General features: G+C 40.3%; 1 protein-coding gene and 1 long non-coding RNA gene across 8 annotated transcripts in view; one reads left to right on the forward strand and one right to left on the reverse strand.

Annotated features, from left to right (window-relative positions):
* The window catches only part of LOC116235935 (uncharacterized), a 352161-nt gene that overhangs the window by 271375 nt on the left and 62027 nt on the right, over positions 1-18759 (forward strand). Inside the window, exons 12-13 of one of the 7 annotated variants that reach the window (XR_016468420.1) lie at positions 3182-5139; positions 11653-14765. The exons of the other annotated variants lie outside the window; for them this stretch is intronic. This is a non-coding gene — a long non-coding RNA (uncharacterized LOC116235935). Of the gene's footprint in view, positions 1-3181; positions 5140-11652; positions 14766-18759 lie in introns of those variants that run through there. 7 annotated transcript variants of the gene reach the window in all.
* Positions 8923-10944, reverse strand: LOC149917303 (uncharacterized). The gene has a single exon (XM_090144359.1). It carries the CDS (start codon positions 10886-10888, stop codon positions 8927-8929), a length of 1962 nt encoding a protein of 653 aa, XP_090000485.1. The 5' UTR covers positions 10889-10944; the 3' UTR covers positions 8923-8926.

The raw sequence follows: 18759 nt of genomic DNA on the forward strand, positions 1-18759 counted from the left end.
AAATTGATGTTGGAGTAGACTGTTTGCAAATTTATTCCAGCCTCTTGTAACCTGAAATAATAGCTATCTATAGATAAAAGCAGTAGCTCCCAGGAAAGATAGAAAGCTAGCAATACCATAAAATGTATGCATGACACTTGTAGGGTTTTTTTGGTACTATATATCTTTCTGATCACGCCCACCTGAGAGAAAGAGGAATTTCCTCATTACTTGTTGGGACATTTATGGGCTTTCAGGCAGAAATATGACTGACCTTCAGTAGTCAGGCAGCTCACAGTGTCCTAACATACTTAGAGCTTTTTGTTCACCCACGTGAATACTGTCTCATTTGGTAGGTGATTGTTGTACTGTGTTGTTTGGTTTTTTGTATTTTGTTTTTCCTTATATTTGGTTTTTTTTTTTTTTTTTTTTTATGTTTATATTAGCATCTTGTTTAGCTAGTTGCATTATTTGGTCGATTTCTGGTTTAATTTCTCTTTTGAGAGAGAATTGCCTTGGGTGTTTGGGGTTGGTCGGTATGACTGCTGCAGGACAGGTGCTTTACTCAGGTGTAAGTGCGATGTTCAAAAAACATTGCTTGGTTTTTAGAAATCCAGTAAATAATGTGCATCATGCTATTAAGTACAGAAGAAATGATCTGTTCTCATTGTGAAACATCTACTCTTAATGTATTCTAATTAATAAGCATACTACCATTTTTTGCCCTCTTAATCCATGACTGGAAGCATTGTTACGATCCTTAAATCTGAGTTTCATCTGGGGCTTTTCTTTTTCTTTTGGTATCTCTATCATAGATTAAAGGTTATCAGCTACAAGAATTTCTTTTGTTCTGCCAGTACTATATTTTGAAGATTACGTTGTTCTGAGATTTCTAATAAATGTCAATTTGCCAACATGTAACCATGGCAATTATTTTAAGCTTTTTAAAAATGTTCTGAAAATACATATTTTGTGACACGTGGATGAGATCTGACATCATCAGAAAACTTGATCCTAAGTCCCCATGTTTAATCCTTTAAAAGCAGGGATGTTTGTTATTGTTGTGAAGTTTTCATTCTTTTGAATGATCTCAGAAAGACAGTGCATGCATGCATGTAACAACTATAGATAAGTAGTTTTCCCTTTCTCTGCTCGACTAAGCAGAGTTAGTTGTTTGCATAATCCTCAAAGTAGTCAGCAGTGACTAGCTTGGGGATTAAAGGCCATCACTTGTGAATTAGTGAAAATCATACTACACAAAGATGTGCACTCCATGGCAGGTATGCTTAAAGTGGTTATGTTTATGTATTTATAATTTTCTCCTTTCTGGATGTTCTGTACAGGTTGAGGCTTTTAAACCTTAGGTCAGTATCAGATTAGAAAAGGTATGGTATCATCTATATGGGAGATGATGTTTAGTTGGTAAATTTTATGGGGGGTAAAAACCTGATGCAAATCTGTTCTTTCATCTTCCATGTGGGAGTGAAGGAGCATCTCCACTCTTAATTTTCAGGGAAGTTTAAATACTGCACATATGAGACATTTCATATAGGAAATGAACGCAAATATATTATTTGTATATATTATATATACAAATATGTGATTTGTATGGATATGTGATATTATTTAAAACAAACAAACATAAAAAAACGCCAACAGAAAAACTTACTCAATTGCATTACATTCATATACAGAATTCAAATGCAGAGTCAGAAACAGCTCCCAGTGACCACATGTAAGAATAGGTGCTAAGTCTGAATTCTGACACAGGAAAGCTATCACCTGCATGTACAGAAAAAGTTTTACTAGTAATGATAAACTGTTGTGTAAACAAAGAACGACTGCTGTCAAAGTAGTTTTTACAGTATGGAGAATGTTTTATCCTGCTCTGGTATATCATGGCACATGTAATTTTTTTTCTAGTTTATTTGCTATGCATATCTGTAAGTGACTATAATGTGACTCCATGAAATTTAAGACTGTACTGTGATGTAAGTGTTGATGACGTGGATGCATCTGTGGCTGTCTGAAACCCATGCATCTCTACTATCAGAATGAGATTCCTTGTGTCACCTGTGACCAGGAACAGGCATTTAGGAAGTCTGATGGATTGTCTGTTACAAATGGGTCAGGTTGTGTTACTATTATCAGTATCAGATGCCTGAATTTTCTGTAGGCTTTGCTGAGTGAAAGTCATGTGATTTATCTACTGTGTGTTTAAGCAGTGAGGGGAACAAAATGCTTTATTCTATGTTTTTGCAAACATATTAATCAAAAGATAATTTAATCCACAGGAAAAGGTCTTGAAATTAAGTAACCCATAATAAATATTCTTAAATCTCAGGTAGTCAATTGTTAGCTGTCCCAAAATATCTCTCTTCTGAAGGCTATGCAATGTATATGCATATGTATATGCAATGTAGCCATGTGCTGTGTGACTGACTCTGTGGGAAACTACCCTGGTGATGCTTAGCCATCTGCCACACAAAGCATTTTTTCCATTGACAAGTGTATTCTCTTCCCCTCCTCAAGCATTTTTCCCCTATTTGCCAGTGCTTAATATACAGGTTACAAACCAGCCCTTCCATCACAAACTAGGAAGGAATTCATATTAAAAAGAATTTATTTTCTTTTACTAATATAATTTGAGATTTTTCTCCCATGTAACTGATGCTACTCTCCTTTATATTGGATAAAGTTACAAGTAGTGAATAACTAAGAAGGGTGAATAATTGAAAGAGACAAAATACACTGTTATAACTATCAAGCTTTACAGAATAGATAATGTGGGTTATGACAACACTGCAAGAATGCAACAGGATGCTCCCAACAGGCACACGGCATTTCCAGCCTGTTGTCATGCAAAACAGAATATGAATTCTATTAAGGAAATCACCATTGCTGGCCCCCTGCTCCTCCTGGCACAGTCTTGTATAGAAGACAGTCAGGACACCAGGGACACTGTCACACAAAAGTGCTTCCTATGTTTTTTACAATGACATCTTGATACCTGACATGTTTTGAAGATCTCAACTTTCTTCTCCTCCCACGTCCCCGTTGCTGGCTATCAAGAAGCAACAAGCTTTTACACTAATCTTATTTCATGTTCTTTCTTACTTCATCTGAATTTGCAATTTTGACGGAGGAAAGGAAACTGTAACCTCATACATGAAATCTGAATGACATTTTCCCTTCCCTGCAGGCTAGATGTCACTAATACCATTAGGAGAAATCGCTTTGAACAATCTGCACATGGGACTTACATCCTGCCTAGAGCCATAGCATGTAAAAGCTTAAGTGAAAAATGAGAAAACATTGCAGAACCAGAGTGGATTTTAGTTTCTCTAAATGAAAATAGAGAAAAGATGTGGTCACTTACTACAAACACTCCAGGAAGATAAGCACCAGGGAGCAGAAAAGGTGATGTCAAGACAAGAATAAATGACAACAAAAGGGGCATCAATATGTTTAGGCTGAAATAGTTGTCAGCTGAGCACCGAAGTTCTAGAACAACCTCTGACTTGGAAAGGTGAAGTCCATCATCTAATACTATGTTGATGATGATGGATGACTCGAGATCTCTTTTAATTGTGTTCTTATCTCCTTAGGCCTTGATCTCTTATTGTTATTGAGGTGCTGTCACTCAGCGTAACTGCAGTGTTTAAGACATAAAGCAGCACATGAATCTTTCTATTCAGAACTATGCAAATGGGTATAGCCTATCATTTTATGTTGAAGATGGAATCTGTTCTGATTATTCGATACAGTTAATGTAAGTGTACAAAAAATATACCGACGATAGACCTAAAGCTTTCCAGTTTTATCTCATGCATACTCAGAAAAGAGAAACAGCACTGACCTTTTCAGTCACGCTTTTGCAGCGAGATCTGCCTGCTAATATTTCAATAATTTGTTCTTAACTAGCTTCCTGCTTCTGAGCATGCATAGCTGACACAGTGGCTTAATTCGTGACAATTCAATTCTCAGGTGACAAAGCATAAATCATAGCAGCTGGGTACACAAACAGTCAGAATCTCATACTCAATAGAAGGTGGTAAAAGGGTATTTGGGACACTTACTGTTATTTGCACCTCTAACAGCAGTTGGGAATGTAGCCAAAACCCTATGATGCTGGTGACAAGCTGACAAATCCCTTCTATCAAAGTGACTGATAAACTCTTTCCCATATTAGTAATTGTTTTCCACAACCTGTAAGAATTATTTCTACCCTTTCTGCCCAGCCTCCTATAGCTGTTCACCAGCCACGTCCCAGCTCCTCATAGTTAAATAAGCCATTTCTTCAGAATTGCCAAGAGCAGAAGATGAATAGAGCTTGCTGTCACCCCAACACCTCCTCCATCATTTCTTCTTAACAAGATGACTAGGTTCAAAAAATGGGATGTTAAAAAATTAAGCCAAATAGAAAGAGAAGGGCAGAAGAGAGGACTAGAGGAGAAAATCTGCATATTGGATACAGAAAATAAATGTCTCTTTACTAAGCCAAAGTATAATTTTCAGATTTACCCAACCTCCCTCCCAAAACTTATTCTGCACAGTGTCATAAGATCTAACCTGTTTCACAAGCATTTACTTTAGAGGCCAATGTGAGCACCAAATATACCAGCCTTAGGGCTGCTTAAGTCCTCGCTGCAGTTCACGTACCATGAAAGTATCATGCTTGGAAAAAAATGCGTATTTTGTAGCATTAAGATCTGGTATATCTCTCTGTACAAATATTAAATGCCATCTAAATTAAGATTATAGAACCATTTTGATATGGTTACACCTGAATAGAAAGTGTTATTGCCAGTATTACCATCATATAAAATAATTACATCCCAAACGACACTCTATTCATAATTGGCAAATCAGGTCATCTCATTATCTCTCACCTAGGATCACGCTGGGATGGCAGCATTTACTGCATGCCTCTGAGCTGCTCTCCTTTTTTACTTCAGACTTGCAGAACAGCGGGGTGAATCATGACAACATTCAGAAAGGAATTATTTATAAAGAAGCACAGTAAAAAAGCCAGACTATTCTGGTGCTATAAAGCAGTTGCAACTTGTATTTACTTTGGGACAACATTGTGGTCCTATTATTTCAATAGAAAAAAAAGCCTCTGTACTGGTTCCAGACTTTTTTGAAAGATAGTACATGGTATTGTCACGGAATTAACTAGATCAGTCAATGCCCGTGACAGGGGGCAGTAGGCCCCTGCCTTCCCCACCCCCCGCCTGGACCCACAAAATGGGAAGGTAGGGGGAAAAGGAAAAAAACAGCGGCAACAAACTATGGAGGTAAACTTATTTTACTAACTATGATATCGGAATGCAAAATAATACAATATAATACAATCTAATTGGAATTGAGACTAATAAATCAAACAAGATATGAGAGAGAGTTCCCGAGACCGAGTCAAACCTGAAAAAGCTTGGAACGGCTAGGAAAGCACCCTCCAGCACCCACTGCCAGGCAGTAAGAGACCGTCCCCCCGGAAGGGTCAGATCCCGTGACTTCCGCAATGTATAGGGATAGGTACGTAGAGTTAGAGCATTAACACTTTAATTCCAGTACATGATGTTTTGATGTGGAATATTGAAAATCAAATAAAAAAAAAACCAAAACCATGACATTCCACCCCTTATTCTACATCGCTACATCATGCTTTATATATATATATATATACACATACATATACAAACAAACAAAATGATTACAAATGCATCACACGCACACGTCTATATACATATACATAGAATTACTGTCTGCACTCCCCCAGCATCAAGTTTCCTTGTGGTACACATTGAACATCCCCATTTTCCTGCATTACCCACCAAGTAGATCCAGGTCCCTGGGCAAAAACAGTACCGCGGAGAGGTTTGCCCTTTCCAGAAGCTGGAAGAACCCAAACTGCTTTTCCCAACATGCTCTTTACATGTACAACAGGGACCTTATCTCCCTCTACGGTATGTAGAGAGCTGGATTGGGTAGGACCATCACGATTGATAGATCCTCTGGTATTGACTAACCAGGTGGCTTCTGCCAAATGCTTCTCCCAGTGCTTAAATGTTCCGCCACCCATTGCTTTCAGCATTGTTTTTAACAACCCATTGTATCGTTCGATTTTACCAGAGGCTGGTGCATGGTAGGGAATATGGTAAATCCACTCAATGCCATGATCTTTGGCCCAAGTATTTACAAGAGAATTTTTGAAATGAGTCCCATTATCTGACTCAATTCTTTCTGGGGTGCCATGTCGCCACAGGACTTGTTTCTCAAGACCTAATATGGTGTTTCGGGCGGTAGCATGGGGTACTGCATATGTTTCAAGCCACCCAGTGGTCGCCTCTACCATAGTAAGCACATAACACTTACCACTGCGGGATCGTGGCAGGGTGATATAATCAACCTGCCATGCCTCCCCATATTTATACTTTTGCCATCGCCCTTCCTCCCAGAGTGGTTTCATCTTCTTGGCTTGTTTGATTATGGCGCATGTTTCACAGTCATGAATAACCTGTGCAATTGCATCCACAGTTAAGTCCACCCCTCGGTCTCTGGCCCACTTATATGTTGCATCTCTCCCCTGATGGCCCGAGGTCTCATGAGCCCACCGAGCTAGAAATAATTCACCCTTGTTCTGCCAGTCCAGGTCTATCTGAGCCACCTCAATTTTGGCAGCTCGGTCCACCTGGTGGTTATTTTGCTGTTCTTCAGTAGCCCGACTCTTGGGCACATGAGCATCTACATGGCGCACCTTTACAACCATATTCTTTATTCGGGCAGCAATGTCTTTCCACAGTTCAGCAGCCCAAATAGGTTTACCCCTTCTTTGCCAGTTATTTTGCTCCCACTGCTGTAACCACCCCCACAAAGCATTTGCCACCATCCATGAGTCAGTGTAAAGATAAAGCATTGGCCACCTCTCCCGTTCAGCCACATCCAAGGCCAGTTGGACAGCCTTTACCTCTGCAAATTGGCTTGATTCTCCTTTCCCTTCAGTGGCCTCTGCAACTTGTCGTGTGGGGCTCCACACAGCAGATTTCCATCTGCGATGCTTTCCCACAATACGACATGATCCATCAGTGAACAGGGCATACTTTCTTTCATTTTCTGGTAATTCATTGTATGGTGGGGCCTCTTTAGCTCGTGATACTTCTTCTGCTGGTGATGTTCCAAACTTTTTACCTTCAGGCCAGTCCATGATCACCTCTAGGATTCCTGGACGGCTGAGGTTCCCCATCCGCGCTCGTTGCGTAATTAACGCAATCCACTTACTCCAAGTGGCATCAGTTGCGTGATGGGTGGGGGGAACCTTTCCTTTAAACATCCAGTTCAACACTGGTAGTCGAGGTGCCAGAAGGAGCTGTGTTTCAGTACCGACCACTTCAGAAGCAGCCCGAACCCCCTCATAAGCAGCTAAGATCTCCTTTTCAGTTGGAGTGTAGCCCTCTTCCGACCCCTTGTAGGCCCGACTCCAGAATCCCAGGGGTCGGCCTCGGGTCTCTCCTGAGGCTCTTTGCCACAAACTCCAAGTGGGACCTTTCTCTCCAGCAGCAGTGTAGAGGATGTTCTTTATATCCTGCCCTGTCCGTACTGGCCCTAAGGCCACGGCACGGGCTATCTCCTGTTTAATCTGTTCAAAAGCCTGCTGCTGCTCAGGGCCCCATGTAAACTCATTCTTCATTCGCGTCACATGATAAAGGGGGCTTACAATGAAGCTATAGTTTGGAACATGCATTCTCCAAAAGCCCACTACACCTAAAAAAGATTGTGTCTCTTTCTTACTAGTGGGTGGAGACATAGCGGTGATTTTGTTGATCACATCTGTCGGGATGTGACGACGGCCATCTTGCCACTTTATACCTAGGAACTGAATCTCCTGAGCAGGTCCTTTCACTTTGCTCCGCTTAACAGCAAAACCAGCACGCAGAAGAATCTGGATTATTCGCTCCCCTTTTGTGAAGACTTCTTCTGCTGTATCGCCCCACACAACGATATCATCAATGTACTGCAAGTGCTCAGGAGCACTGCCCTGTTCTAATGCAGTTTGGATCAACCCGTGGCAAATGGTTGGGCTGTGTTTCCACCCCTGGGGCAAACGGTTCCAAGTATACTGAACACCCCTCCAGGTGAAAGCGAATTGTGGCCTACATTCTTTGGCCAAAGGAATGGAGAAAAAGGCATTAGCAATGTCAATGGTGGCATACCATTTGGCTGCTTTTGATTCCAGTTCATACTGGAGTTCTAACATGTCCGGCACAGCAGCACTCAGTGGGGGTGTGACCTCATTCAGGCCACGATAGTCCACCGTCAGCCTCCATTCTCCGCTGGCTTTACGCACTGGCCATATGGGACTATTAAAAGGCGAGTGAGTTTTGCTGATCACTCCCTGACTCTCTAGTTGACGAATCAACTTATGAATGGGGAGCAAGGAATCCCTGTTGGTACGGTACTGCCGTCTGTGCACTGTTTTTGTAGCAATTGGTACCTGTTGCTCTTTTACCTGTAGCAGTCCCACAACAGACGGATCTTCTGACAGGCCAGGCAAAACAGACAGCTGCTTAATGTTGTTTGTGTCTACAGCAGCTATTCCAAAGGCCCATCGATACCCCTTAGGATCCTTGAAATGCCCCCTTCTGAGGTAATCAATACCAAGTATACATGGAGCCCCTGGACCAGTCACAATAGGGTGCTTTTGCCAGTTCCTACCAGTGAGGCTTATCTCGGCCTCCAACACAGTCAATTCTTGAGAGCCCCCAGTCACTCCAGAAATATGGATTGATTCTGTCCCTTCATAAGTTGAGGGCATCAGAGTGCACTGTGCACCGGTATCCACCAATGCCTTATATTTCAGTGGTTCTGATGTGCCAGGCCATCGGATCCACACAGTCCAATAAACTCTATTATCCCTTTCCCCCCCCTGACTGAGGGCAGGGCCCCTCTATTCATTACCTGTGGTAACCGGAGCAACTGCACTGGCGGTTGATCTGCTTTGTAATTCTCTCACCCGTGCTCGTAGTACATGAGTAGCTTGGTCGTGCCACTTCCTCATGTCTTCTCCATGGTCACGTAAGTAACGCCACAAGGCAAGTCGCGATGTAGGATTCCTTCCTGGAGCTGGAGAGCGTTTGCCTCTAACAGCTGAGATTTTTGATTTTGCACCTGAGAAGGAGGGTTCATCGTCTTTAGTTTGTTGGATCCACATTTGTTCTACCATCTCCTTCACCTCCTTCAGTAGACTCTTTTGACTATTCTGATCTTCATCAAGCGTTTCTGATACTTCTACAGGTTTGTCACGATTCATCAGTGAAGACATTTGCTCTCGCATTTCATTCAGTTGCTCCGTCATTTGTGAGATGGCGGCGATGGCGGCGCGAGTTGGGGGTAGCTGTTGTTCATAGCTTTGGAGCATAAGAATCAATTCATAAACTAAGGGGCTTCTCTGTTGGTCCTGGTATCTGTCCGATGCTGCCAATAGTGCAGAGGCGTATCTGGCTGGTGCTGTTGATGTGAGTTGCTGCCACATTTCACGCGTTGTTCTCACTCTCTCAGGGTCATGGCCTTGTGGGTCGTTAAAAACACAGTTCGGGTCATACAACATTTCCACCACGGCTATTTCCCTCAAATACTGGATACCCTGTTCAATTGTATCCCACCTTTTTGTCATAGGCTTCAAGCCGCTTTTGAAGGGGTACCTTTCCTTCACGGCTGTTAATACTCGTTCCCAGAGGGAGGCAGCCCCATCCAGACATCGACTAATTCCTCTGTCAATAGCTGGATCTCTGGCAATGGCTCCTAGTTGGCGGGCTTCATTACCATCTAGAGACAAGCTACTGGCCCCGTCGTCCCAACAGCGAACTAACCAGGAAACGATAGTTTCATTTGGGCGCCGTGTAAATTCCTTTCTTGAGCCTTGGATTTCAGTCATCTTCAGAGGCCGACGAGTAGTAATAGAAACTTCCTCTTCATCACTCTCTTCTGCATGTCTCTTAGTTTTTCCTTTTGCCTTTCTTGATGTTGATGGTTTCGAGGAGGGCCCCTCACCTGGATCTTCCTCCACCTCCTCCTCCTCTTCTTCTTTTTTCCGTTCTAGACGTGAGGACACTCGTTTCCATTTCTTGCCCTCCACAGGGGCAACTGATATTGTTACTGGTGTCTCCTGTAATTGATCAGATTTGACTTCCCCTTTGGCTTGAACCTCAGCTCGGAAACTCTCTCTCTCCAAAACAGTATTATATAGGGCACGGTAAGCACAAGCCAAACCCCAAATAAGTTGTACCTCCTTAGATTTACCTAAGCCGCACTGCCCCTGTCTCAGATACTGGCTAAGTTTCTGGGGATGCCACAGATGCTCAAGAGTGAAATCCCATGACATTGTGGGTCCCCATTCTTCTAAGATTTCTCCTAAATCTCTCCATATTCCCTGCCAGTCAGTATTCTCTGGATTTGGAGGAGACTCCTTCTGCTTAATCATAGTCCTTATAGTCCTGTATAGAAATAGATTCAGGAAGACTGATATGAACAGGGCTGCTACGCCCGTTACGTTCACAAGCATTTGAGTTAACTCAGCATTGGAAAAATGTTTGATAAACCAAAAGGAAAACTTGGAAACTGGTTTGAACACCGTGTGGTTTGTAAAATCAGCTATTCCATTTGGGATGTAGTTGCTTGTGAAATTAGCCATTCCATCCGGGATGCAAGAGTCAAAATTCATATTAAACATTGCATATAGGTACCAAGATAGGTACCATACAGGCGTCTCCATCAGTGCCTTTATGTAGTTATATACGTACACCATTCCACAACAAGTAAAGATGACATTGATGATTCGCCAGTAGGTCGCGAGAAACACCATAGCTTTTAATCCCTTACTCAGCGTTTCCACGAAAAAGAGTGGGTTCATCGCTGGTTTCTGCTCAAAAAGGGTTAATGAATTGAAACTAACAAGAGGGGGGGAAGGAAAAAAAAAGGCACTACTCAGACTAAGCAGTGCTCAAAGTTTATAGATATCCCAGAATACTGGCAGTACGCCTGGTCTTTCAAGGTCAAGTTTTCCAGCACAAAAACCTGAACTACTGATAATGCTCCCTAACGAAGCTGCTCTCTAAGAGCAGAGAGCGAGATTCGTTCTAAGAGCCAAAAAGCAAAAACCAAAAAGCAAAAGGCAGCTATGCCCGCATTCTCCACCAAAAATCTGTCACGGAATTAACTAGATCAGTCAATGCCCGTGACAGGGGGCAGTAGGCCCCTGCCTTCCCCACCCCCCGCCTGGACCCACAAAATGGGAAGGTAGGGGGAAAAGGAAAAAAACAGCGGCAACAAACTATGGAGGTAAACTTATTTTACTAACTATGATATCGGAATGCAAAATAATACAATATAATACAATCTAATTGGAATTGAGACTAATAAATCAAACAAGATATGAGAGAGAGTTCCCGAGACCGAGTCAAACCTGAAAAAGCTTGGAACGGCTAGGAAAGCACCCTCCAGCACCCACTGCCAGGCAGTAAGAGACCGTCCCCCCGGAAGGGTCAGATCCCGTGACTTCCGCAATGTATAGGGATAGGTACGTAGAGTTAGAGCATTAACACTTTAATTCCAGTACATGATGTTTTGATGTGGAATATTGAAAATCAAATAAAAAAAAAACCAAAACCATGACAGGTATCAAAGCTGCAGCTTTGGCCATGATCTGGACGTGCAACCTTTGTTTTAAAACTTTCAGTTACCTTTGAAGAACAAAGGGTTTTTTTGGTAGTTTTTATTCAGGCTTTTCAATATCAACTCAGAGGATCAGTGTCTCTAGTTGAAATTCCTCATTAAAGTGCTTAATTGAAATACAGTATATATTTAAGAAAAATAAATACTTGATGGTTCAGTTACTTGTTATGTAATGCTCCAAACAACTACTATTTCTCAATGATGTCTTACATGCAGAGACTATAGTGGTGTTGAAGAATTATAAATCACTTCTGTGCATTTCTTTCCTTGACCAAACATGACATTTACTAACATTTTACCTGAAATTGTTTAATAAAAAAGGAAAAACTATATTTCGAAATTGTAACAAATGTGGTAAGTAAAAGCAAATGAACTAATTGAAATGTTGTTAAAAACATGACTAGAATGCATATGAAAATAAACACAGTGCAAGACAGTAATAAAACCATATTTATGGAGAACTAATAAACCAGTTCCTGCTGGTGAAGAAATCTTCACATCATACCACATACAGAAGAAGCCAATCTGACCATGCCAGTTATCAGGACAATATTTACCAAACACAAACTATCTGAATGACTAAAATTCCATGAGATGATTTGGGCATTATCTGATGTAAGAACTGATTTAGTACCACAGGATCAAAGCACAGTGACCATCAGAGCCTGTGGGCAGGGAGAAAGGGAAGCACCACCATCAGAAAAGGTAGGTTTTCATTCCACCTCAGTGAAGTTACATTTATAATATATTATATACATTATATATAAATTGTGCTCTTTTAAATGAATGTCATTTCAGATAATAGTACAGATGGATTTTTCCTTATTTTTGCCTTCCAGTTTTGGATAAAATATCTTTATTTCTGATACTTATCTTCCATACGAAGCTTCAGGTTATATTTATGGCTAAGTCATAAAGCAGAAAGACAACAGTAAAATTTCAGGATGCATTTTTCTCACACTGTTTAGATCTAAAGCAAGCTATAGTGAGGTTGGTTGGCACCCCTGTAGAGTTTGTTGGCAGTTGTAGTGCTAACATTGACTCTGGAGTCAGTCTCCTCATTTAACATTCTGAAAAGATGACACCTTGTACTAAATTTACTCTTGTTATGAATAATACGTTGCCTGTTAACATAAAAGAACAAACAGCTACTTTTATGAGGAAAAATGTGTATTTTGTTATGTTTTCCAAATCTACTCAGCATCTAGAACTACCTCTTTATGACTGGATGTGTAAGACAGCAATAGGAGAAGTAAACGAACATCAGAACAAAATTCTGGCAGCAGGACAGCTTTTGGGAACTGCTCTGAGATGCATTTTTTTTATTTTCATTTTTAAAGGCTGGTCAGTCTCTGTCCATCAGGGGCTCACTATGCTCAGTCACTCTTAGCTTCATTCCCCAGCACAGTGAAGAAACACAACAGAACAAACATAAGGTAAAACGATAAGATGAAAATGCCCATCACAGGGCTTCACCTTCATGCCTATGCACCCAAAGCTCCTCCTCAGTTTTGTCATATATATGAAAGATGAAACATGGAACTTACAACAATACTTTCATGAATGGATTACATTATCACAAAATACAGTTGAGTCATAAAATATAAGGATAATTAAATCTCAGCATTTTACTCTACCCCTCGCTACCATAGTAGCCTTCTTAAAGCAATTATAAGGACTGACAGTGTAGAGAAACAAGGGCAGTGCATATAGCTATCTATACATGTTAAGGACATGTAATTAGCAAGTACCCTTAATTAACCCTGTGAAAAGAATATGGCACTTCAGCTGGAGGCAGAGATGAACCGCCTCGCTGCCTGTGCAGTCACTGGTGAGGAGCCAACTTGGGAAAATTAGGAATCAAGATTAGGAATCTAAGGAGATGGTTTACATGTTGATGTCTAGCAAATCATCACCTGGTATTCTTAGCCTTTCACTTTAACACACCTTATGTCCAGTCATCAATCCCACAGACAAAAAGTGACTTGCTGAAATGAAAATGTAATCCCAAGAATCTTTCCAAAGCCCATTGCTTTGGTCTACCTGCCAACAGAAATATAAGTCAAGATTTCATTGCCTCCTTTTATTTTAGAGCATTTTGGAAAATACAACAAAGAGGACTTATTTTCCTTCTTAATCATGTATCTCCATTCTCAAGTGTTTATTCCAGGAGGAGAAAGAAATGCATTAGGATGTCAGTGCCTGTGTACAAAAACATCTATGCTGAGTTGACCCTGTGGTTGAGTTTCCCTTTTCTCTTCTCCTCCACCCTTGTAATGCTGTATTCATTCAGCACCTCCAATGTTACTGTTTCTTCAGTGTTTGGAAAAAACAAATACAAATACCAAATACCCTTTTACCACCTTCTATTGAGTGTGAGATTCTGACAGTTTGTGTACCCAATTGCTATGAGGCCACTGCACCAGCACCACTGGTCCTTCTCTGTGTTGATGGTGCCTTCTGAGAGGTGGTGGGAAAGCCAGGAGCAAAGTTAAGTGCTTTAGTCCACACTGCAAAACCCTGTTGCTTACAGTTGAGTTGCTGCTGTCACTTTGTACGTTAAACTTCAGTGAGTATCAACAGGAATGTTCCATGCTAAATCAATTTTGAAATGTGTCTCGGTATCTGTGCTCATTCAATGAAAGTTATTTGTTAATTGAATTGTAAAAGTAATTAATGGTAATAACTACTCTGCATTTAAATGGTCTGCTCTGATAACTCTGTGCATAAATCTAGATGGCTGAATGGCTTGACTTCAAGAGGCAAACGAAAGTGAGAGCAGGCTGCTGTCTCCAATCTCCTTGTGACTGTGGTCTGCTCTGACGTGAGAAGGGGATCCTGGCCCAACAGCAGTACCCACATGGTCTGGGGAACCTGTTCTGTGGTGAAGTGGCACTTGGACATCACTGGGTAGCAGAGGGTTGTAGAAGTTACTGCAGAGAGAATTTTGCCTGATGATGGCGGAAATTCTGGTCCCACAGCAGGGGATACAGAGAAAGCAGTGAAAAAGTAAAGACTATGCCTTTTCATTTTGAAGTTCTGATAAATCTATTTTTTTCTCCTTCGCTATACTTGATTTCAGTGTAATTACTTGTTTTTATTTTATTTAAGGTAATGTGTAGAGAAATAACATTAGAAGAGTTGGCAGAAAATAGAAGTGTAGAACAAAAAAACTGAATATAGGAAGCTAACATTCATTTCAGTATTATCAAATATCTAATCCTGAAATTAGTTGTTACATAAAAAAACATCATAACCTTCCATTAGAACGCTAATAGATTATTTACAGGGTTAACAAAATCTAACTATATCTCTGAAACAGAACAACGTAGTGTTTGTCCAGGATGCAGAGCTGTGTGTGCATATGGCTATAGACATGCTTGTATGTGGGTGGTTTTACTTAATCTTTTGTAACCTTGAAATGCAAAGTAAAAGTTTGACACATTTTGATAAATACTGCTTTTTCTCTGTTAAGAACAATCAGGCTTTGGAGAATTGGGAATGAGCAATGTCTTTAGAAAATGGCTGAAAATGGCAACAGGTATAAGCGAGCCATCTGATTTAGAAACCAAGTAAAGCATGCAGAAATCGTATTGCTTGTACTTTTCAATTAGCAATCCTAAGCTTCGTATCAAAGGCACTTCATATCAAGGCACTTTATATCAAGGAACGTGGCTAACCAACAGTAAATATGAAAGCACACCATTATTTTTAAAAATCTTGTTTTCCTGACTTATCAGAAATTAGGGCTGTACTGTTTTTCATTTAGTGTTGGGTGTGTCTTACCAGCTTAAGTGTAACTATGCCAGCAGGAGTAAATATGATGACAGTAATTCCCAGGGTGACTGTGTTCCTAGATGAAGAGTGAAACATCAGATCACTAAAAAGATAAAAAAAAAATCACCATTTGACAAAAGAAACCTGTCAGTGGGCTTTGATGTCAAAATGTTTCATTATTTATCTTTTACAGGTTTAACATGATTAAGTAATTAAAAAATGTTTCCTATGCCAGGGCATTCTTGAATGAAGTGCTTATTAGAGGACTCTGTTGCAAACTTGATTTTTGCAAACTTAGCTGCAATTAATATTTGCAAAAAGTTTTGCAAGACCAATACTGGCTACGATAGAGGTTTGAAATGCAGTAAATACTGACTTAAATCGTGATAAAGTGTTTGTATCTTTTTTCATCACTTCACTAGTATCTCATTAACTCTAGTGAAAGCAAGAGGTATGTGTAACCATATGGAATTCTTTTCTTGTCCTGTTCTTGGATGCTTGCCTCCCACACACACATCCCAAAAGGTTGGCAAAGGTCTTTCCATCAATCATTCTGTGTAAATACTTATTAGTTATGGACTTTGCAGGAAAGCCTACTGAGGCCTTATTGTCTTTTCAGTGAGAGACAGTTTTGCCTGCTCATCTGTTCTATTGGCCCGTGATGCTAACCTCATGCCAGAATTGTTATTGCTGTATAAATTAATGAGAACATGTTATTGCTTCAGCTTCTCAAAACTCCATAATTGCAAACACTAGAGACATAATTGAGTAACACTTTATAAAAAATTAGTCACCTTCCCCAAATCTTTTACATGAAAATGCCATTCAGAATAACTTCTGAAAATGCCGAGAGCTTGTTGTGACGCTAATGTTGTGCAGCTTGTGCTAAGGTGTTATAATTAAGCTAGATTTCATTTTATTGAAGGCAGGAAAATATCTGTGTTTTTTTTTTCTGCCTGTCGATACCAGCTAGTAACTTACCTGCAGACATGCAGGTTTATAGAAGAGCTGCTGTAGTTCTGTGAAATCACTGTGAGCACCTCTGCCATCATGATAAAGAGAGGTTATCAAGAATGTCAGATATATGAATTACATACACTTTATTGTATTTAATTCTTTTTCGTGGAGTCTACTGAAAGAGCAGTTTCCTTCACAGCATACATGGTTTTTTCTCATCGAGTCCCTGCCATTTCACCTGGTTAACTTCTATTTTTGATGCCACCATCTTTTTTGTGACAATAAGCAGGAGGGCTTAAATTGTTCTCCTGCACTTTGTAGGGGAGGGAGGGAAGGAGGGGGGAACCTTCAGTTCTGTTCTCTGCTCTGGCCTTTCAGCTGTTTTTCATACACTTGCAGCATGCGAATAGCAAAGTAGGCACTGAAGTCACTGAAAATTACTGTAATTTAAGTGTCAGTGTGAAAGTCTTTTTATAGCTGAGGCACTTGATGGTCAATGTTGAAGATCAGAATGCCACAGCTTCAACATTCTTCAGTAGTATTCACTCCCTGTCCTGTTGGAGAAATCAATACCAAAGCCACTCTGAACTCAAGAAAGAACAGGTCAGAAGATATGAACTGGGCAACATTCTGCAAAATCAGACCATTGAGCACTGAGCTGTTTTGTGAAAGTGAAGGTAAGAAAGGTTTCGGGAGAGAATGCAGACACAGAGCACTGCTCAGTATCATTTGTGGAGGCTGAGGGATTTTTGTTCTGTGGTTTGACATATTTCATTGTAGCAAAAGGAAGAACAAATTTACAGGGTACAGTACTGTTAGCTTTTATTTGATGAATTACCAGAATGTGAATAAAAGCATCATTCTGCTTCTACCTTTATTTGGATTATAATGATGTCAAAATGAGAAATACAATATTTTTATTATTTTTCTTGCAGTCAACAGATTTTTTTCTTTTTGGATTTGCACTCTGAGATGATACAAAGGCATTGGTAAAACACAGGACCTATGAATCATACTGACCTACACCAAATTAGAAGCTAAAGAGGCATAGAGAAATATCACCCCAAGCCTGCAAAATACGTTCTCATTTTTCTCACCTAGAGATCCTTGACTCAGATAGTCAAGATGTCCCTTTTCATTCTCCAAATATTTGTCTCTTTTACTGTAGTCATCTTTCCTAAAGTATATTTTTCCTCTTGCTGTTCGGTTTGCTAGGAATAGGGAGACTTGATAAAATAGTAGGTTGGTAATAAACAGCCCTATGACTGACACACTACTGTGAAAAAATCTCTTTAGGCCATAAGTTTGATTGGAGTTCAACTTTAGTACTGTGGAGAACATTAGATAAAATCCTTGTTTTCATCCTTTATTGCTTTTATGGATGTTTACTGAAATAAGTTACACCAGTGACAAGTTGGAACAGTCTTCTGTGTTTCTTTACCTTACTTTCTTGCCTTAGCTTCTGTAAATATGAAATGGATCTTGACCAGTTGGATCAGCTTTCTGTATGGCCTTCTCCACTTCAATTCTTGAATTTTGTCTTAACAGCTCCTTCCCTCTTTCTTGATTAAAAAAAAAAAAAAAGCATTTTGTTCCTGAATTGATGTCACTGACATCCCAGATGAAGTCTGCTTGTTGGCATCTCTTAGAATTGGGTAAAAAGAGCACATTGAAAGGTAAAGCCAAAGCAGCAAAGGTTTTCATTTGTTTACCTCCGTGCCCTATTACTTTTCCTCACTAATTGTTGTTTGTGGTGCACATTTCAAAGAACAGCATGTGATTCCTTTCCTTTTTCTCACCCCGAATAGCTGCTGGAGAACTGTGTGCTTCCCCTGCTTTGTGAGGGGTTGTAGAGTGCATTACCTTGAGTACTACATGGCAAAGCAGCTGCTATTGTTTCCTGCCATGGAAGGGTGGAGAGAGGTGTACATATGAAGCCATAAGCTTATTAACAAAATAATTATTGCCTCTACATGATTCGTGTATCAGAAGGATTGGCTGGTAAAACTTGGTAGAACAGCAGCTGACAGGGATAACTGTCATGTTTGTTTTGTAGAGTTTCTGAGGGAGTAAAGGACCCCCAGCTTAGTTAGCTGAAATCTCTGAGAAGTGAGGCTTCTTATCCCTGTAAGCTTTTTATAGGGAAGACAATGTGCTGCTGTTTAATTCAGTTGTTTACCTACATGAAAGTGATTATGGAGAAGGGGGAAAATGCAGCAGTATAAATCCTTGTACCACTTTGTCAAGAATAAAAGAAATAATTAAGGAAATTTTAAGGATATGAAGTGCCTAAAATGGCACGCTAACATTTTCAAA

This window comes from Phasianus colchicus, chromosome 7 (genome assembly GCF_987193195.1).
Source record: "Phasianus colchicus chromosome 7, bPhaCol1.hap1.1, whole genome shotgun sequence".
Lineage (NCBI taxonomy): Eukaryota > Metazoa > Chordata > Aves > Galliformes > Phasianidae > Phasianus > Phasianus colchicus.

Bases quoted from the DNA above. Each gene is read 5' to 3' on its own strand.
- LOC149917303 (XM_090144359.1), bottom strand. From the start codon at position 10,888: ATGAACCCACTCTTTTTCGTGGAAACGCTGAGTAAGGGATTAAAAGCT.